The sequence below is a fragment of the Pieris brassicae genome, chromosome 10 (assembly GCF_905147105.1).
Source record: "Pieris brassicae chromosome 10, ilPieBrab1.1, whole genome shotgun sequence".
Taxonomy (NCBI): Eukaryota; Metazoa; Arthropoda; class Insecta; order Lepidoptera; family Pieridae; genus Pieris; species Pieris brassicae.
Genome location: NC_059674.1, coordinates 15,098,085 through 15,119,167, shown reverse-complemented (window position 1 = coordinate 15,119,167; position 21,083 = coordinate 15,098,085). Strand labels below are relative to the sequence as shown.

At 33.6% G+C, this 21,083-nt stretch overlaps 4 protein-coding genes and 1 long non-coding RNA gene across 12 annotated transcripts; 3 read left to right on the top strand and 2 right to left on the bottom strand.

Moving 5' to 3' along the window:
* Positions 1–15: 15 nt before the first annotated feature.
* Positions 16–2,642, bottom strand: LOC123715745. 2 transcript variants are annotated; one of them, XM_045670998.1, is made up of 3 exons: positions 2,506–2,642; positions 1,659–1,836; positions 16–1,376 (listed from the first exon to the last, which is right to left on the bottom strand). In XM_045670998.1, exons 2-3 carry the CDS (start codon positions 1,816–1,818, stop codon positions 40–42), a joined length of 1,497 nt encoding a protein of 498 aa, XP_045526954.1. In that variant the 5' UTR covers positions 1,819–1,836; positions 2,506–2,642; the 3' UTR covers positions 16–39. The 2 variants fall into 2 exon arrangements, with proteins under 2 accessions (XP_045526954.1, XP_045526955.1); XM_045670999.1 differs by lacking the exon at positions 2,506–2,642 and adding an exon at positions 2,090–2,155.
* Positions 2,643–3,135: 493 nt separating this feature from the next.
* On the top strand, positions 3,136–5,949 carry LOC123715776. Of its 3 annotated transcripts, none has more exons than XM_045671064.1 (3): positions 3,136–3,268; positions 3,564–3,754; positions 4,484–5,949. In XM_045671064.1, exons 2-3 carry the CDS (start codon positions 3,589–3,591, stop codon positions 5,866–5,868), a joined length of 1,551 nt encoding a protein of 516 aa, XP_045527020.1. In that variant the 5' UTR covers positions 3,136–3,268; positions 3,564–3,588; the 3' UTR covers positions 5,869–5,949. The 3 variants fall into 3 exon arrangements, with proteins under 3 accessions (XP_045527020.1, XP_045527022.1, XP_045527021.1); XM_045671066.1 differs by having other exon boundaries at positions 3,142–3,264; XM_045671065.1 differs by having other exon boundaries at positions 3,148–3,268; positions 3,536–3,754.
* A 538-nt stretch (positions 5,950–6,487) lies between these two features.
* On the top strand, positions 6,488–7,644 carry LOC123715192. The gene is made up of 3 exons (XR_006754400.1): positions 6,488–6,623; positions 7,040–7,201; positions 7,388–7,644. It is a non-coding gene; the product is annotated as an uncharacterized LOC123715192 (long non-coding RNA).
* A 1,077-nt stretch (positions 7,645–8,721) lies between these two features.
* On the top strand, positions 8,722–12,570 carry LOC123715191. The gene is made up of 5 exons (XM_045670099.1): positions 8,722–8,908; positions 9,521–9,693; positions 10,381–10,483; positions 11,059–11,246; positions 12,328–12,570. The coding sequence occupies exons 1-5, from the start codon at positions 8,846–8,848 to the stop codon at positions 12,416–12,418; spliced, it is 618 nt and encodes a 205-aa protein (XP_045526055.1). The 5' UTR covers positions 8,722–8,845; the 3' UTR covers positions 12,419–12,570.
* A 66-nt stretch (positions 12,571–12,636) lies between these two features.
* On the bottom strand, positions 12,637–21,068 carry LOC123715190. 5 transcript variants are annotated; one of them, XM_045670096.1, is made up of 10 exons: positions 20,943–21,068; positions 19,624–19,780; positions 19,100–19,269; positions 18,639–18,827; positions 18,027–18,163; positions 17,447–17,698; positions 17,177–17,308; positions 16,735–16,836; positions 14,215–14,387; positions 12,637–13,656 (listed from the first exon to the last, which is right to left on the bottom strand). In XM_045670096.1, exons 2-10 carry the CDS (start codon positions 19,740–19,742, stop codon positions 12,825–12,827), a joined length of 2,106 nt encoding a protein of 701 aa, XP_045526052.1. In that variant the 5' UTR covers positions 19,743–19,780; positions 20,943–21,068; the 3' UTR covers positions 12,637–12,824. The 5 variants fall into 5 exon arrangements, with proteins under 5 accessions (XP_045526052.1, XP_045526054.1, XP_045526053.1 ...); XM_045670098.1 differs by lacking the exon at positions 20,943–21,068 and adding an exon at positions 20,573–20,593; XM_045670097.1 differs by lacking the exon at positions 20,943–21,068 and adding an exon at positions 20,071–20,170.
* Between the last annotated feature and the right edge of the window lie 15 nt (positions 21,069–21,083).

The following is a 21,083-nucleotide window of genomic DNA, read 5'->3' as shown; positions in this document are numbered from 1 at the left end:
AAGAAATATTGCAATAAATATTTTTTTACTAAATAAATTCTACAATAAAATAACATCAACACCTTTACAATAAACCCAATTACCTTTACAAAATGTAGATAATTCCGAAATTATAAGATCGGTGACTGTTTCATCTTTAATGTGGTGTATTACAGTATTAAAAACTGTACCCAAAAAGGCATGACAAGAAGTTTTAGTTGCAACTATATTACCTTTTAAGTCTATATTTAAGTCATAATCAAAACCCAACGAATTTATTGGCATATTTTGGACTTTACCAAAAGTATTCTTGAATTTTTTTGTATGTTTAAAAGTGGTTTGCTGTCCATTTATTTCGTAAGAGTCACTTATTTCGTTCGTACTATTGTCTTCTATTTTATGTAGGGTATTCGTTTTAGGTGAGAATAAAAATTTAAGGAACGTAGGTAATAGTGTTTTACCATCATCTTTACTATCTACGATAAAATTATCTTTTGAGTATTTATTTACTTTTTTGACATCCAACATATTATGCGGTATATATTTCCTTAAAATTTTGTTTACTGTATACTCTTTTTTATTTACACTAATGTTCTTTTGTATCCAATCAGAAGTATTCCTATCTACTACTAAAAATTCTTTATTTTCTTCTGCAACATTGACGTCTTTTAATTGATCATCCATTTCAAGGCTTTCATTATCTAGGGCATCTATAATGTCACGAATATTATTCACTCTCTTAGTTTTTGTCGTACTGCTCTTCTTACGACCTCTCTTAGAATTATTTTCCTCGAATCTTCGAAATATATCTTGAACCTTCTCGATATAATGGGGGTGAGGCGATTCAGGTGTAAATAACTGAGGGTTTATCGATATCCCACCTTTATTCCATATTGAAATACAGCGAATAAGAAATCCCAGAAACTGTTGTGGCAAATGTATCCAGTACTTTTTAATAGGCGACTCATTTAAAAACTCTGATAATGATTTACGCTGCACATTAAGTACAGTTTCCAGGGAAAGATTGGTCTCTTTCCATGAGGTTTTCCAGGATATTTCTTTGTCAACTCCTTTTTGTATATTATTTGAATATTCGGTATCATTTAAAAGTATCATAAAATTATATTTAAAAGCAGGATGCTCTTTAGATATAATTTCAATATATGGTATATAATTACTTAAGTCAACGCCTGGATTGTCTACTATAACATGCATATTTACTGTTTTGTATGCATCATATTCAATAAAGTCGTTTGTCTTAATATTTGAAGGAACTTTGTTTATTTTCGGTGATGGAATCACTGCAATCGCTAACACGCTATTATAAATAATAAGTACTGTAAACCCAATCATGGCTAGGCCCATCCACCAATATGCTAAAAGTGAAGATACGTGATCTGTAAATAGAAATAATTATAAATTAGTCCATAGAATTATACTTAGTATGATAAGCAACATTGACTATTTAGAAAAAAAAATATGATTTAGGTAAAGATTCAATAAAGCGTAAATCGAATTCGGGATTCGAAGTAAACACATTTCTGTATATGTTTTATTGCTCGTATTTATTTATAGGCAAACGAGAAATGAGACTAAAAATAATAGCAGTTTGAAAATTCAAACGCTTAGGATTTTCAAATGGAATTAATAAAGTAGCATCTGAATATAGTATTATTTACCTGGCCACTGTTTGATAATAGATGCAGCTCCCCTTATGGAGTACTTAGTTCTGGTTTTGTTCAAATCTCGCCATTGATATCTTGGGCTATCTGGAAGACATTCATCTTCAGAAAAATCGTCGCCAAGCAATGGATGTTGCTCTCGTTTCGGATCACTCATAATTAGCCATTTGGTTCACTAAAATGAGGGAAATAAATTAATATACAATGATTATTACTTTTAACCGAACCTTGAGTAAGTTTTCAAAATCAGTTTAGCAATTTCTCATGATGTCAGTTTTATAAACTCTTGTAATATTGTGACCAAAATAGTGTACGAAGTGTACTTTTTTCTCTTATATAATATTTAGATTATATATAATAAGCGCACGACCGACGAGTAACGATCGTTTTAAATTAAATTGAAATAAAAATATAGGAAAATAATTTACCAAAGTTATATTAACGAAAAATATTAATTGATTATTGTCACTATAGATTTGTCATCTTTGTCATTGCGTCATAAACAAATTTTATGTCATTTTTCAAACAATAAACTATAACATAATGTGTTTTTACGCATTTTTTCATTTACCCTTCACGCTATAAAAGTAATCCTCTCCAACAACAGCCCGTTAACGATATTAATAAAAGGGCGTAATATTTTTCGATACACATATTTAAATCAAATAAGTTATACATATACATAATTTTTTTTATTATTGAAACAAAGTAGACACAGTGTAAGAAATTCCGCGTATCAAAGGTACTAATTTCAGTAATCGAGAGTAAAAACAAGTTGCAATAAAAAAAGGTTTAAATTATGGTTTCAGCGCGGTCAACAAATAAATAAAAGTTAAATACATACCTAATTAATCTTCTTGAACCTAATTAATCTTTGAAATTACACAACACTATTTAATAACATAACACACTGCAGACTTCAACGATCGTGGGACATTAATTTCTTTTAGATAATGTATTTTTAATATGGCACGTTTATATACTTTACGGTATAATTTTGTTGATTCAACTATGCATTCGCCTCACGTTTTAACATGTTTTTCAAAGGTATGAGTAATCTTTTCATAATAAAGGAACACCAGCCTTATTGTGCTAATATGTACATGATATTACCAACTCACAAAATACTGAAGAAACTTTTGCTGTTACGGAAATAAAAAACCCTTTGAGTTTTCCCATATGAAAATTAACAGCTGACTGGGTCGAAGTATGTTTGATACTAAGAGATTTTACTTAATATATATCATTATTATGATGCCGAATATTCCAAACGTATTGAGATGAGATCCCTCCACTTAATGACGCGCATTCACATTAATTGTTACAGTAATAATTTTCTTTTTTAGCAATTTAGTCAATCTTGTGTGTCCTATATTTATCCAAAAATTTTGAAAAAAATATCAACCGTAGCCATAGAGGCGTGCGTTGGCATGAGTTGTGGAGATAAACAAAAAGGATTTATTTAAAAAAAGCAATTTGACGCCCGTTTGTTTAAAATCGGAAACAAAATTTCATGTCACTAAGAACTTCGTACAAATTTTGTAAATTTACAATAATAAAGTGTGGAATTAATAAAAGTTTCTCTTGAAACACGACGAAAGAAGTAGGTAAGTGAATGTGTTGAAAACAATATTTGGTAAGAAAAACATTGCATTACAGTGCATTCGGACATATCTACTATTTATTATTTATTAAAAAACGTTAACAAAATTGGATCTTAGATGAATCTTGGATGAATATATAATAATGTATATAGATACAAATATTCATTTACGGTACAACATTTTGCTTTATACCGAGTTCCATTCCTGAATACAATTGTTTCAAGTGAGAAACAGAATTTTAATAACCACAGATGCCTGCCCCATTCCCAGGATGTTATGGCACACACATTTTTTTTAGTTACACAGAGAAAGCTACCTTTAGGATGGAGCACGACCCGAGGGTCAATCGCGATGAACAGTATCCTTTGCTAAAAGTGGAGGCAACAGATGGTGGCGGAGACACAAAACCTCAACAGCTTCCAAGTGTTGTGACAACTGGCTGGACCACCAATCGCACTCCGAAGCCATCATGGCTTAACCGTTGGCCAGGTAATTTTTTTGTGTATTCCAAGCATATTCATAATAATAAAGCAACTTTAATTCAATACTATTTACAATAAAATTTACATATAATGGGTGTTAGTTTGCTTGTTATACAATTAGCCATGGTTAGTTATAGTTATTTTTATTGTTTCGTGTAGTATGAACCCCTCTCGAGTAAATGCCTCTTCCTGAACTTTCCTTTTTCTTTGTTTTTCTTGCTTTTATTTTTCCCGCAGACTTTTTTAATTATAGGCTGTGGTTTTCTTTTAAAACTTCTCTTAATGACAAATAGGTATTTATGTTTGTCTTCGTTGCTTCCATTTCTAAACCAATATTAGAACTCGCCTTGTCTAGGGACGCTTGACCTTGCTTCTAAATATTTAGGGGGGTAGCCATAAAAGTTATATCATCCGCAAACCTCAGATAACTAAGGTGTGATCAATCTGATAATATTATTCGAGAACGACCACGAAAAGTTTAGATGATAGATATCTGTATATCTACCCTGTGGTAGTACCTACTATTCGAAAAAATAGAAACTCTAACTAGATTAAAAAAACTTTAAAATCGTTCATTATACAGATACATTATGGTACGAATATTAATAGTACCTCAACAATTTTGTATCCTGTATTGATATATAAGAATTACTAGATAAATAAAAGTGATGTATAGTTAGGCGCCCAATGTATTCTCAAATATCTTGTAATTCTCTCACTACATTTGTTATTTCAGAGTGTATGTCTGCCTGTTGGATGACCATTATAGTGTTTGCAGTATCATTCCTTGTATTCTATAGTTTAGGAATATATGTGGCCTATAGACGTCAACCGGTCGTCGTGTTCAAGTGCAACAACTCGAAACCAGCGAGCGATGTTTATTACCACCACGTAGTACAAAAGGGATCCTACATTCCGCTTACAATCTATTCTGAATATCTCTCAGCGATGGCCGTACAGTACCCATCTCTACGATTCAATGTTTATTTTCTTGTTGATGACTTTGCACAAAATGGAAAGAGACCTAGGCTGTTTAAGAGACTCCCTGCAATACCTGGAACGCTTAATGTAATTGTGGAACAAAGTAACAGGAGAGAGATTAGAGACTTCCAAAGAAGGTACCAAAACGTCAATATAACTATAATGTCTCTCGGTAAATTCATGGCAAATACACCGTTACGATACAAGTGGAAGAGCATTCCGTCGATGTATCTGCCGTTTTATGCAAGGATTCTTTCGGTCTGGCAAACTGGGGGTATTGGAATAGATCTTGACACATTTAATAACCTTTATAATAATCGACAAGATGTAAGTAATAAAATTGGAGCAATATTGAAACAGCATAATGAAGGTATAGAAACGGAGAAATACATGGACATATTTAACTCCATGAAACGCGATGAAGATTACGAAATATTTTCCTTGTTTTTCAATGTGATACACAACTTAATGAACCAAACGAGCTCTTTTTTCAATCTGGATGTTTCCCCGGATATAAAACTTCTTGATAGGACGCCGCTCGTTAGAACACACAGAAATAAACGAGAAATTATGGATGAACCACCAATTAATAATGCGTCTGATACAACTAATATTACCGATAAAAACACTTCAGTCACCGAGGCAACGCCAATTATCTCCACAGAAATAATTCAAGTGTCAACATTAAACCTGACTGAGGACAAAGCTAATAAAAGTCATGCAACTTTTGTTGGTCCAGCTGATATGAGAGTAAAAAGTCCAGGAAGTCGACTAATACCGATGCCTCTTGATTTCCCTCAAGTGATGATATTTTATGATTTCCTAGTATCAGACGATGTTGGCCCATCTTATCCATCTTTAGCTCCTATCAATCCAGCTACGCCAATGAAAATAACTGAGTTTAAAAAACTGGCTAAGCATGGGAAAATGTCTAATCATCTATCTGTAAGCTTCGACGGAGCTTTCGTTGCAGCTCCGATGTGCTATCACCCATTTCTGACTCAACTTTTGTCGACTGGATGCAAAAGAGAAAACCCGAGTACTGCCATCAAAGATACTTTTATGAGCCAATGTTCAACATTCTTGAGAGATGACGTGTACTGTGACAATATCTACATTATCGATAACATTTTTAATTAGTTATTTTTTATTTTATTTAAGGTTTCTTGTTTCCAAATTGACTTATAATATATTGTGTTAATATTAAACGTATAAAGTACATCGTTTACGTTATAATTTCAACTAGACAGTTTCACATCTCTGCCAATATGCTCTAATAAATGATGGTTCTCGGTTTGGTTTCCGCCAACTAGCAAATGACACACTGAATCATTGCGAACTTGGGCTTTAATACACTGTTTAAGTACTTACTAAATATTTATATTTAACTAGAAAGAATTTAAAATCTGCTCAAAGAGTTATTTGCAATAAATATGACGTATATTCAGATTTTAACCGTTTCACAAAAACATATATGGGCTTTATAAATCTTCCAAAATCGTTTTTAGATAAGTTAGCTGTTTCTGTTGTTATAAAATAAAATATGTAGAAAATTTAACCTAATAAGGGAATCTCCCTTCAAGTATTGATTCGCAATGATTAAAAAAAAATATAAATTAGATTTAGTTTATTATTGATACAATAAACGATCCACTTAAATACCATTTATAGCCCATAGAGTAGGTTATACGAGTATATAGCTACTGAATGACACACATTAACAATATAACGTGCCAACATTTCTTTGACATGTTTACATTATTATGAAGTTACCTTTTCATACAATTTTATCACCTTTCCTAAAACCATATTTCAGACACACCAGGTTGTTTTGCCAGCACCCGACATTCTCAGCTAGTATTTTGTATACATACTTCTATGGGGTTCTTGGTTTGGTAAGACAATAACGATTCTCATTATTCGCTGGCATTGACATCTCCATTTTCATACAGTATTGGCGATATATGAAGAACAGTTGCACTTACCCAAAAGCATAGAGACTTTTCTAATATGGCGTTCGGTAAATAAGACGGTCATCATAAGAGTAGACGATTTTTTGGACTGTGCTCTTAAAACTATATGCACCAAGATCCTTTGTACTTTTTTAATACATTCCCGCTTATGCACGTATTACTAGTAATATCAAGAGGAACTACATAAAGTAGCAGTAGTGAATCTACGACTCATCGATTTTTTTAACATAGAGCAGTTGACACCGGTTTTTGCAGAATTCTTTATTGCAACTGCCACTAATATTATAATAAAAAATATAGTTTTAATAAAAATATAGTTTAAAAAAAGCCTATTTTAGATTGTCAGCATCCATGATTTAAAAAAGCACTTTGGAGAGATACAGGTTGATGGAAAACTGACTCTCAATTTTCGCGATGCGATGATCGTTCATGACATAAAAGTCATAGTTTCATCTATTGGATTGGTCCAGTACTTGTGCCTTTTAATGGGATGCTTTACCGTAAGTTATCTCAATTATCATAGCCAACTGGAAAGACGGACAATCAATGATACCTTCGATAAAACTATTTTAATACATATTTTAATGTTACAGATAGAAACTATTTCCGAAATACGATTTTGTAGTTTTGGTGAAGCGTCGTCAATTCTTCTTTTATTAAAATCCATAACATAATCTTTGTTTCAGGAAAACCCTGGACTACTTCTTCCTCACTTGGCTGGCCAACTTATAGCAGTGTCCCTTAAAATAGCCAATGTATTTTTATTTCTGAAACAAATGAAGTTGCGGTCGTTCGGTATTCTGGGTAATAAATTGACTGCCATCTTCGTTATGACTTTTAACTGGCTTCAAGAGTTTTGTGTTTTCAGGCAGTATTTATGTATCTGCGATCTTTGAAAATGTTGAACTAACCAGGAAAAAATGCAAATATACAGTTAATTAAATATTTTCCTGAACCTTTTATTTAACATAAAAGCAGTTAAGCAGTACTATATTTCTTGAATGTGCATTTGGAAAAGTGAAAAAAATATATTTAATGTAAAAAAATAGTGTTTCGGTCCAACAGTGACATAAATTATAGTATGTTAGTGACTGAAATCTTTAGCGTCTGTCATCTACTCTAAAGTCGCACGTTCAAATCCATGTAGTACCAATGTAGTTATAATTACGCAATTAAGACTTGCACAAAAGCGAAATTAACTTTTCTATAAAATAATGATCAAAGTATATCTATGTAATCTAAGTAACAGACATAATTCAATAATTAAAACTATACAGTAGCTAATAATTTATTGTTAACTAGCGGACCCGACAGACGTTGTCCTGCATGATATTTCAAGCGATTAGGATATTAAACCATTCTGGGCTCCACCCAAACGCATACAAAAAAAAACATTCAAAACGGTCCAGCCGTTTAAGAGGAGTTCACTTACATAAACACGTACAGCAGAATTATATATCGAGTAAGCTATTTTAAGTTAGATCAAACTGGACACGATGTGGAAATTTGATTGAAATCGGTTAAGTAGTTAAGGAGTCCATAGCGGACAAATAACGTGACGTGTAATTTATATATATAAACTAGCTGCCCCCCGCGAACTTCGTTTCTCGTAAATGTGGTTTTAGTTAGTCTTAATACCGTGACACAAAAGAATAATTACCATAGCAGTGCCATCTATTGATTACTTACTCAATCCAGTCGAAAAGTATCGACATCTGTTAGAATCTTTTGGAGTTAACAGGTAAATGTGACTGTCAATTAATTATAGACAAATAATTTGTAATAAAATAAAATTGCGACTATAATTAAAGATCTAAGCTATCCTATCTCTTAAGTTGGACCAGACTGCTCACGGTGTGCCAATTTAATTTAAAATCGGTTAAGTAGTTTAGGAGTCCATCGCGGACAAACATCGTGACATATATATATATTATAAGATATATGATTAAACGAAAATGAGGATCCCTACGTCATACCTAGTGAGGAATGATATACGACCTCTTCATTCCCATGTCAAAAATAGACAGCTGTCAAAAATGATATCTATTCACAACCGAAATGCTGTAAAAATTTTCAAACTCATCTGCCTTTAATAAAACCAATGTAGTGCATCACGTAACCCTCTAAACTGTGCGTTGTACATCATGGAAACAGAAAGCAACGCCCTTATTGAACAACTACGAATAAAACACGAAAATCTGTCTAATGTAAGTACTGTCACCTTCAGCCCTAGGCAAAAGTATATTTGGCAAGCGTAACCGTGGGGCAAGATGTATCTACGATTCTTGCTTTGATCAAAATATATTTACTATTTTCAAATTATTTACAATACCAGTAAACGTCTCTTAGTAACTAAAATTGAAGAAAAAAATTAATTAAACTGTGTATGATTTAATTCTGGATATACATATGTTAATGTTAACGTAACTTTAGAAAAAATCGGTAACCTTCATTTCGCGCCTGCTTGAAAATTTAGTTTCCCCTTAACACGCTTTAATGAGACTTATCTATTAATTGTAATATTGGAGTGACGTTAATTGATATAGAATCTATAACGAAATCATTCATCCACGGAATTTCAAAGTTATTATGAGATGTAACCTCATCAAAACGGTTATTGTAGCTCATCCTCGTGTAAATATACGTTTATATCGAAACCTCATATTCCCCATCCCATGATAAATATATAACCAATATACTAGATGCTTAAAAAAATACACCTGAATGCCAATGAAATATACACACACAGTTTCACATCCTTCCCTCACAATTAAAATAGCTTAAATCAGACTGTATTTTCGTAATACATATTTTATTAGCAAACCGCAACCCGGGAGACTCCTCAGGGAGTTCGAGTGAGGCTAAGAGCGTTGCTTGTAGCGCTACTTGGAGTTTCAATGTCTGCTTGTGCTTTTGCCTCTCAACCTGTGGAATTAGAACTTGACGATGAAGATGTCGCCCAACGGTTGAATAACGTCAGCTTTGCTAGACGGTAGGTCATTAAAGAATATTCTATGATTATGAAGGTTTATTATATACATATGTAATAAAAATATATCGACCTCTATTGTTTATTAAAATAACTAAGATTTAGTGAAATTTGAATCTATATTACAACGTTAGTTGATCATTCACGTTTATTTTACATTCCTAATATTAGGAATGTAAAGTTAAGTTAACGTAACGGGGCGTTCCAAATTTTGCCCAGTATATATGTCGCAGTAAAGTAGTTAAATCAGAGGGTTAATTAAATCTCTAGACTAGTTCTCTAATCTAGTTAATTAAAATCGTTATTCAATCAAGTCGCTAAAGTTCCGTCACACAAGTGAGTGAATGACACGTTTAACGAGTTTCCTAAACGTTCCTAGGCAACAAGACTAAGCTAACCTAACCATTTACAATAAAGCAAAACACGGAATTTCCAAGCTCTCAGTTCTTCACGATCACACCGAAATAACAATAACAAATGAAATAATCATGGAGGAGTCTTGTTTTACATTGTTAATCAAAACTCTGGCTTTCGGTCAGACAGATAGTTAAACGTTTTCGACGCTGCTTTATTTAAATCAAAATGCTAGCGACTTGATTGAATATCGACATTTAATTAACTGTCTAGAGATTCAATTAACTCTCTGATTTCACTACTTTACTGCGGCATATACACTACATTTGGTTACAGAATAACAAAGCCTACAATACGGCTGTTGATGGGCTACGGAAAATTGAGTGCAGTTATTACTGCTTTTACATCTTTACTTTTGCTGGTTGCTGTTATGTCAAAGGTAAATTGTCACGAGTTTGAGGACTCATTTACTACGTACATTTCATAGCTTGTAAGGAACATGTACTAACTTATTTTACTTGTGTAAACGAATTCATGTGTCTCGATAATACAGTTGAATTTTTAGGTAGAAGTAATTCTCTATCCAACGTAAACCAGACGGATTTGTATATTAATGCTCTATGCCATATATGCATAGCATAATATGTTTCAAATTATTGTTTTCGCATTGTACAACCTCTAAATAATAACTCTTAATATCTTTTTTTAATTCTTAAATCTTATATAACATACTGTTCCATAGACACGTAGTCTGTTTTTACAAAAAATTTACAAAAAAATATTTTGTAAAATTGGTTGGCGATTTTGAATTCATCCAATTAGTAACATTATAATTGGTTTCCTTATTGAGTAGTTCATATAATGCACTGATCTTTGATAATTTTTTCAAGACGACCGTGACACGAAATACTATGTTGTTTCACAGGCAATCGACTCTACTGGGTGTGCCGTATGCATTTTTCTATATGATATACAATATTATTATTACACCTCATTGAATATAAAAAATTACAGCAGTCTTGGCACAGACGCGGTGCGCGCTGGTTGGCAGCGCCAGCGCTACTGGTGACAGCATTGGAGATAGCGTCTGACGCGAGCGACGCCATTTTGGCAGCTCTACTCCGGGGTTCAACCGAGCCTTTCCGAGTGGCAGCGCAAACTATTGCTGCCGCAATCCTTATTACTATTGAGATATTAGTTTGGTATGAAAATAATCACAGTAGTTTTGTAGCTGCGTGCAATCGTGCTCTTACCCAGGTGTTTTGGTTCGTTTTGTTTTTCCTCCGAAATCACAGACCACTAATTATGTTTATGTTTAAAGAACTTTATTTCTCATTACAAAAAATATATATTGTATTTACATGAGAAACTAAATATTATAAGCGAGATACACGTCCCAATTTTATTTCACTACATTTACTTGGACATGCATTTTTAATGCCCCCTTGAATCTGTCAAACACGCCAATATTGCGAATTTTAGATGGCAACCGATAACTACCTTACCTATGTGAGATAACACCTAAAGCGACTCATAAACCGGCCACGAAAATAATGGCCATAAGGAATAATTATTTGATTTATTTATCAACACTTTGTTACATTACAATATAATTTTTTTTAACATAATTAAATCATAATTAGGGCGGCCGATAACTGGCGGCCTTATCGCTTTCGGGCGATCTCTTCCAGGCAACCACTGTGATAAGATAGGCAAGAAGTGCAAAAATACATGTTATACACAGTTATTAAGACTAAACTAAACAGAAAACAAAAAAAAAACAAACTAAACTAAAAATATGATACATTAAAAAAACTTAATAGGTCTTCTCTTACGAGCTGAAAATACTGTTAAAAGTAGTTTCAGAGTTTCCATTAATATATTTTTCAATAAGGCGCGAAATTTCTATAATCTATGGCATCATGCAATATTTTCGTCATCGCAATTGAGATTATATATCCAGTGGCGCTACAAGGTCTCTCTCTTGGTCTCAGAAGACCAAGCCCAAGAGGTTTGCATCATTTTCTTTGATTGTTTTTATGTTAAAGGCAAGGTGATCATCCTTCTGTATAACACATGTCGTGGACTTTCGGATTTGAGACGTATTCCTCACGATGTTTTCCTTCGCCGTACGTGCGAGTGTTAGAAAGTCTATTGGTGCACCGCCGGGGATCGAACCTGCGACCCTACGGATTAGCAATGCTTAGTGCAATAACACTGAATGAAATGGTTTCCTTTGATACACAAGAATTTGCTGTTGATTTTGCTACACTTTTGTTACAGGTTTTTCATAGCAAAATTTTTCGAATACAATCCACCCATGTCTCTCGAAGAAACTAAAAAGGATATAACAATTGAGCCTTATCTACAATGAAAGACGGATTTTTTATTTAAATTTTTATTAAAATAATTTGGACAATAGACTTAAAAGCTTTGTTATAATACATACCTACTTTCATAGTAAAATAGTGTATATATTTGTATATAAATTTGATATGCTTCGATGAATACACAGTGATATAAAATTTCATTATCATTATTAATTTGATTTATTACAACGTAAACTTATGATTCATAAAATATTGAATATATTAAATAAAATACATAATATATATCACAATTTTGCACTTATTTAAATCAAATTCTAAATCTTATCCTATTCAGGTAAATATACATTTTTTCTTGTATTTTGTAAATACTATTTTCCCTTTCGATACCCTAATGTGATACTCAAAAAACTAAGGAAGCTTTATTTAGTGAAATAATAAAAAAAAACAAAACTAAGCATACCTCACCCCTTTACAGTCAGGACAAATGATTTGATTTTTATTTGCGTTTCTTCTTTTCTCCAACTCCTTATCAATATACTGCAGCAGACTGTCCTTCAAATGCAAAATTGTTTCTTTCCGCACAACGCCATTTTGAAAAAACTCCTTTAAAATAACGGCTATCCCGTTATCGTCCTCGCGGGATTCGCCCATCGGTCGTTGGTGTTTCAAATAATTGAAGACAAAATTCACAATTTGTTCAATCAAGTCTTGGTCTGGACTTAGCAACTTCAGCTTCGCGAGGTCCCGCGGTACGAGATTCGACAAGACATTTAAAGCGACCGTCATCAGCGCATCGTAGACATCTTTGCTTAAATTTTCTAGAAGGGACGCTATATTATCAGCTCCGGACGCGCTGACTCGAACCAAGTGGATCCCGATCCGTAGAACTTCTTCCGGGCGTATACCCACCGTTTTCGGCATCTCTTCATCCTTGTTATCGAATATTTGTACCGCCGCTGAAGACGGAACAACTTTAGTAGGAACGTTTGGTGTGTTGATGTTCGCCGGACCTAAAGTCGAGAAGAGCTCAGATCTGCCGTCCTTGCCCAGGCCGTACAATTGAGACGGCTCAAACGTGTGTGCAGCGTTCAAGTTGACCCGGCCGTCGGAAGTCATGGATATTCTCAGTTTGTGCTGGTTTAAGTCTTTGTTGATTTTCAAAACGTCAGCGAAATATTGATCTTTGTTCGCAATGTTTTTGATCCCGAGAATGACCTCAGTGTTGCCCTGTACGGCGCCCGATACACGGCGTGATTCCGCGCTCAATTTGTCGAATATTTTTCTGAAATGTCAATGTAGGTTTTAAGTTTTATTTTTATATACATGTGTCTTTACTACGACCTGATGGAACATTACGATCTAGCCTGACTTAAGACTAATAAGTGATTTAAGTCTAACCTAATTTACTAAAAAGGATTGTTATCATAAGTAAGTGTCCAATAACACTACATATAGTCTCTATTAAAGGGGAGACACTCTGTTCTTGTGCTAATTTTTTTGTTTCATTCACTATTTAGCATAACATTAAAGTACACTAACACTATTTTACTAGTTCAAATGGTTATATTCGTGGGCTCCAGCAGTCTTTTTTATTAATGTAATTTACGAATGTAGGTTTTAAGTGTAAAGTGATTTTTGTTTTCCTTGTATTAAACGAGTTAACGTGACACTACGGAAGCTCAAAGCTAACTTAAACATAAAATAACACAAAATTTGTATGATGAAGAGAAAGCGACGACAAACATAATAATAACTTATTTGTATACATACGATTTTGAATTACAATTTTTTATCTACTAAATATTTAAAAATATCTATAAACAGCAAAAAATATTGTCACCTGTGCCTGTTACTTCTGAGAGTCGCCCGATAATCGTTGATAGTATTGGCTTGAGCATCCTCGATGATGTTTTGCGCTGTGCGGTTGGACATTGCGGCTTGGAAGAAGAATAACACGGAAGCTGAGAATTGGAACAACTCGAGTGTTGTCGCTTTCTCACCGTGCTTCTTGTACTGAAAAGATTTAGATAAAGTTATAAATTTAGCAGAAGTACACTATTTTTAAATACTTTGCCGCATAAATAAAATTTAGTTTTATTTTATACAGGAGTATATTTATCACACATTCAATAATAAGCATATATACGTACTTAATAACAACGTCATCGGCTGTTTTTTTTATTTTTTATTAAGGACTACGTACTAGCCTATCGGCCACGCAGTCAGTCAGCTATGCGACCGAGTAGGTAGGTAGCAGGGCAGTGTCGAAGTCTCCCCTTTCTTAAAAAGGGACATTATTAACTTAGAGGGTTGGCGTCTCACGCCGGGCCCGGGCGACAACTACTCCGGAAATATCGTCATGATATTTATGGGCGAGTCGGAGCCCGCTCTGACCGGCGCCACCCGTGTTACCTCTCGTGCTATTAATGTCAGTGACATGTTTGACAATCTTGCCGCAGATTTTTTCCAGCTGCGATCTGTGCCTAAGCAACATGTCGAATAGCCCATCCCGGGTTATCCTCATACCAGTCTCGAGCTCCAGATCGCTCCGGGCCCTTCCGAATGTTGCAGTGAACAAGTAAATGAACCACCGTTTGGTCGGTTCTTTCGTCACAGTCACACACGGGGCTTGTCTTCAATTTGAGTCTGTGTAAATAGTGTCCAAAAGCCCCGTGGCCAGTCAGGATCTGCGCCAGGTGAGGTGCGAAACTTCGTCATCTGCTGTTACCACTATCGGTTTTTACGACCAAATATGGGTAGTCCCTTCGATGTCGTTATAATAGATTTTGACTGTAATTTACTGTATTGTCTTTTGTTGTATAGATATATTAGTTGAAAGAAAAAAGATTCTTCCCAAGATTGGTACGCGAAGCCATTGAAATAAATAAAAAACCCCAATTTCAATAGAGAAGACGGCCTAAAATTACCAAACACGTGGGATCTAACAATATCCAAATTAAAACCCCAAGACAAACAATCCGCGAAAATAGAGGACACCGTAAGTTATTTCTACAAAAACCCATTATCTTTTAGTCGATATCAACTGCGGGGAAATAAATACAGATAATACAACTTTCTCTACAGCTGTGACACTTTTTGACATTCAACACCTTTTGTCTTCAGTCACCGTGACCACGCACGCTGTAAAGTAGGCGAAACGTCGGGAGAAATAAAAATAATAATAATTATAAGTTAATAATAATACATAGCTTCAATCCGGTAAAAAAGTGTTTTCTTTAAATGTAATTGTGCAAGTTCGCTAAACCGACTCGGCGAAAATGGAGTTTCTATGGAGTTGCTGAAAATGTCCACCGAGTCATTTTTCATCACAGTTTTATTTTAAACATTCGTTGGAACCTAAATATATATTTAGGCTTATATATATTAGGCTAGAATTACTTTTAAATAAAAGTAAGATGAAATCTAGACCTTCTTGACGGTGGTTTCAAATGATAATTTATTATCATATCATTTAGATATCCCTAAAGTTTTATTCAGTCTGAAACCACGTGTCCTGCAATCGTTTTGAAATGTGATGCAGTGAAAAACATTTAGAATTTGCCTAGAGGTTGAGATCACCGGCGTAGAATTTTTTTGGGTAATGGGGGGTAAACATTTTAAAAAGCAATGGTTCTAAATGTATCCCTTGAGCGACACCAGACAGAACTGACATAGCTACCGATAAATAACCATTAATGGTACTATTTGGGTACGATTGTTTATACAAGAGCTTATCCATCAGAGGAAATTGGCGTGTATCCCGTAATTTCTGGTCTTTGTCAAACAAAAGTGATGATGAACTTAATCAAACGCCTTTTAAAAATCAATGTAAATAATGACCTATTGATTGATGGTATCTGACAATTAACCGGAGTCATGTTAGGAGTTCTTTTTTATTTGTTAGCCTAACTAACTAATTAAAAAATATTAATATATTGATATACAGCGCGTTCAAAAATTTCAGCAAAGTAGCGTAGCAAGTAGAGTATTCATATTGGTCTGTAGCTAAAGACGTCAGACATTTCCACCGATTTATGTATAAGTCATTTCGGAGCAACTTTCCATGCGTGTCAGCTTTTTTTAAAAAGGTAACGTCCTCGCGCTAGGAATAAAACCATGAAACGTTAGTTAACATACTTAAATTTAAACACGTTGTTTTTAACGCCTTATACAATCATTTTTTGATAGGTCTTTCATTACGATTGCCAGATGACATAGCCATAGGCTAAATCACGAATGAAACTCGCTAGTAATAACACTTACAGTTTTTATGTAAAATTGACTCTCATTAACCAGATCTATGGAGTATAAACAGCATATATTACAATTATAATTTATACTTAGGGTTCAGACTTCTTACCTTAAGTATCAAATGTAGGAGACCGTTCAGAACTCCTGCGCCGCCTGATAGAAAAGTGACGCGTCGCAACACGTTCACAGATACAGCTAACACTTCACCAGTCTGGAATATATTGAATAATAAATAAAGCCATCATTGTTGGAATCTGTGCGGAAAGAGAACCGTCGATTTGAGGTTTCTGAATGGAGTTGCCCTTTTTATGAGGACGACTGTTAAGTCATTATAGCTCGACGGTCGTGTTTATAGTTAATATTTAAAAAAAAACGACGCTAATAAGAATTATCTATATTGCCACATACTACACAGCGGAAAATTACAAACAGAAACTATTGCGACCCGTCAACCTGATTTGATAGCCGCTGACCAAGATTGTTAAAAAGCACATTTAGCGTTTGGTTATTAAAGAAATTGTCTCGCGTTCAAGAAGTTTAATTTAAATTACTTTGGTAAGATTAGTTCCGGCAGCGGCAGAGCGAGATAGGAGCGTACTAGCCATCCCACTCCCAAGTCCCACACCACTTGCCAGTATGTTCAGCCAGCTGCCACGTGCCTCAGAGTCCGTTAGACCTATGTTCTGTATAAGGATTTAAATATAAAAATATTTCTTAGACATTTTTAAACATATGTTTCTAAACTATGATGGAAAAATATCCCAAAATAAAAAAGAGAATTTGTTCGCCCAATACTACGACTTGCAAACAAAGTTGCATACCTGCTGATGCACTTTCCGGTCATGAAGATGGAACGAGGAGCGCATTATACCATACACACCAGTTGCAACTGTAGCCACAGTAGCTCCTACCAGGACTACTGGCCCCACTGGAGTAAAGGCAGCCACTCCCAAAATACCAACTGCTCCCAACGAGGCCACAGTACTAGCTGTATCAACTGAGCTTAGCACTCGAGACTTGAGGCCTAATGCTGGTGAAGGAGTTACTGTTAATTTAACAGCAATTTTTTCGTCCTAAAAGTTTAATATAGTCTATAATTATCTTACTTATAATTCGCTAAATGTACGAATTTTAAATCTTAAAAGAAGATAAAGTAAAAATTAGATCCGGGTGTCATGTATCATTCTGTGACTTTAGTAAAAAAACAAACGTATCGGAAGCTCTGCTTCTAATCTATAAGTCATCAGTCTACAAAACTAAGTCACACCAGCGCCTCTAACGGGAAGTAATGTAACTATTTTGGCCATTTCATGAGATGATTATGATATGATCATATACATTATTTTAACTAAAGAATTTATTTATAATTTTTTGTATAAAAATTAATTTGTAGTAATTTACCTCAACAATAACTCCTTGATACTCCCCATTTTGCGGAGCAACAATCACACATTTTGGAAATATGTTATCAATTAATACAGATTGCCAATTTTGGTATACCCTCGCATTTTCATCAATGTAAACTCTGCATGGTTTCACTAAAACAAATGAATACATAGTCGCCTATTATGTTTAATGGAGATTTACTAAATGATCAACTAAGATAAGTATGGCTGTTCATTCAGTGGGCAAATAGTTACCTATAACAAAAAAAATCCCAACCAAAGAAATATACCCATTGGAACCAAGACAGTTAAGATACGTTTCAGATATATATAAGAATATGGGATAGTATAGAAACGAGAAAGAAGTCTGTCCATGTGCCATGTACCTTGTCAAATCGAATACATTTCTGACAAACGGTAATTATACCTAGTGCTTTTTAGTAACTGAATTTTATCCCAAGAGATAATATTAACAATTTCCTATAACATTAAGTTGATGTTAGGAAAAAGTTATCAATACTGGTGGTTTTGCTGTATCGAATTTTCTCCTAGGCCTTTGACAGGGGTCATGCCAGTCTTATAAATATTTTTCACCAATTATAAACTACTCTATCACAAAGAAACTTACAATTAACTGCAGTTGGGATGCATTTTCTCACTTTAAAAACAGCTGTACACCACATATCCACATCAGTCCGGTTATGTAAGTCAACCCAATAGTCTGATGGCGTAAATTGTAATAGCTTTAGTGGTTTCGGCTTCACACATACAATAAGCAGTATAGAGACCATAAGATCATTATTATAACTATATTTGGCTGAAAATGAAAATTATTATTAATAAGGATAGATTTTCATTTTAAAACAGTCAACATCAAAACTTTTAGTTCACTTATTTTTGACACAAAACTTTAGTGGTAATAGATTAATTTATCTCTGAAAATCTCTGAACCATTTTTATATTATTATATATTTTTATGACCTTTTTTAACAATTACAGTCATATTATTTATTTCCATAATTTTTTAAAACTTGTTTAAAATCATAATTGTGATCCGTTTTTAAAATGGTGATTATTTTATTTACTTACATTGATTACAAATTTGTGTATACACATTAAGAACCTGCTCTTTTTGCCTTGATGTATAGCCTTCTAAAGTTTCGGAAGAATTTTCGAATAAATTCCCTTCTATACTTGGGGTACCAAAAAGTGCAAATGCAATATTTTGCATAAGATGTTTTCTATTTCCTTCATCATATCTGAAAATTTTAGTGTTTAAACAACTTAACTATATATATTATAAAACAAATGAAAAAATTATCACACACAAATTTCCACATCAAATCAATAAAAAAAAATTAAGACAATTCTATATGTTTTTGCTATTTTAACATTGAGATTAAGGAATTTCAGACACAACAAAAATAAATTACAACTGAACATTAATTATTTTCAGGATGTGGAAAAACATAATTGTTGCATTTAAATTTCATCAGTCAATTCATTTAAACTTGTTTCTATTATACTTTGGTTAGTTTTAACAATATTCTTTAAGAACATATATTTCTTAATTTAAAGTTGTTTTTTTTTTTAAATATAATAGTACATCTTACTTTATCCAATCACAATCTGGAAGATTCTCAAAATATTGCTGTTGTATTTGTACTGGTGACAGATTTATTTCAGAGAACATATCATTTTCCGTATTTTCAGACTGCGATGTTTGAGCCATATTTTCGGTATTTTTTCTGCGTCAATTACTTTTTTTACCTATAAAAGAGAACAGAAGGTTATTTATTGCTACCCACCATTTCTCTAGATTAAATCATAATGGAATATTTTAAGATGATATCACAAATTAAACATTACTAATTTACGCGATGATACACTTATTATATTATATGCCTTGTTAGTTATATTATTAAATGGAAAAATAATATTACATTAGCTTTATACTGTACACAACCAAGTACAAACTAATGACCTAACACACGACATTTAAATTTTCACTACTTAATTACGAAATTATCTTGCTAGTTCACATTATGACAATTACTAACTACAGAAACTACGATGTTTTTATTTTGATTTTGCTAATTGTGAAATGGAAAATTTAATGGTGGTACTTCACGGCTGTATGCTATTGGTTGTTTGATGTATTCTGTAAAAAATTATGACGTACACGCAAATATGGAAATACAGACACATACGAAAAACATGAGTAGCATGGGCAATTGCAGAGTGCACACAAAAAGCAAACATTTGGCAGGAGTAGGCAATATGTTCACCAAAACCATGGATATCTTCTGTATATGGTCATTATGAGGACGGGTAATAACCCGTACATCGAAAGGGCGCAGTAACGCGTATTTGGTGTTGACCATATTAACAAATAAAGCCAATAGTTTTATCAAATATACTCTCCACGTGGTAATTGTTTGCCAAACAAGTTGAATATGTCCATATACAAATACAAATAGTCTTGTGAAGAATACCACATGTGCCACTACTAGTGAGCATGTGATAGGTAGCTGCTTAAAACGAAGAATTAAGTTTATAAACCTTCGAATGGCAACGGAGAATGTGAATTTAAATGTTTCACCTTCAAAATGGTATTAATTTAAGAATTAAAATATAATTAAGCTATTAATGATGGAGTTTGAGACATTGTTCCGCAAGACCGCGTGGCGTTGGTTGGTCTCTGGTTGGACCACTGAATCATACATTCAGAGTCGAGACTTAGCGCAAGCTATGGCTTCCATATTTCAAATCCAATACTGAATGCCAAGTCTCAACTGTGAATTTAACCCTAAAAGCATATTAAACGTATATAATTATTTAAGATTGAATAAGCACTAAGAAGTAAGTTTGAAATTTGAACATTGCGGAGTTTGTACTTCTAAGAGTAGTTAATTTAATTTAAAATAAATACCTTTTAGACTAGTGCTGCTTTTCAGTACTCAATAGAGGCTTTAAGGCAAGAGAAGCTACATCGCTTACGATAGATAGTAGAATTCATATTTAGTAAGTCCCAGGTCAACGACAAACCAAATTTGTCTTATATGGGTATGTT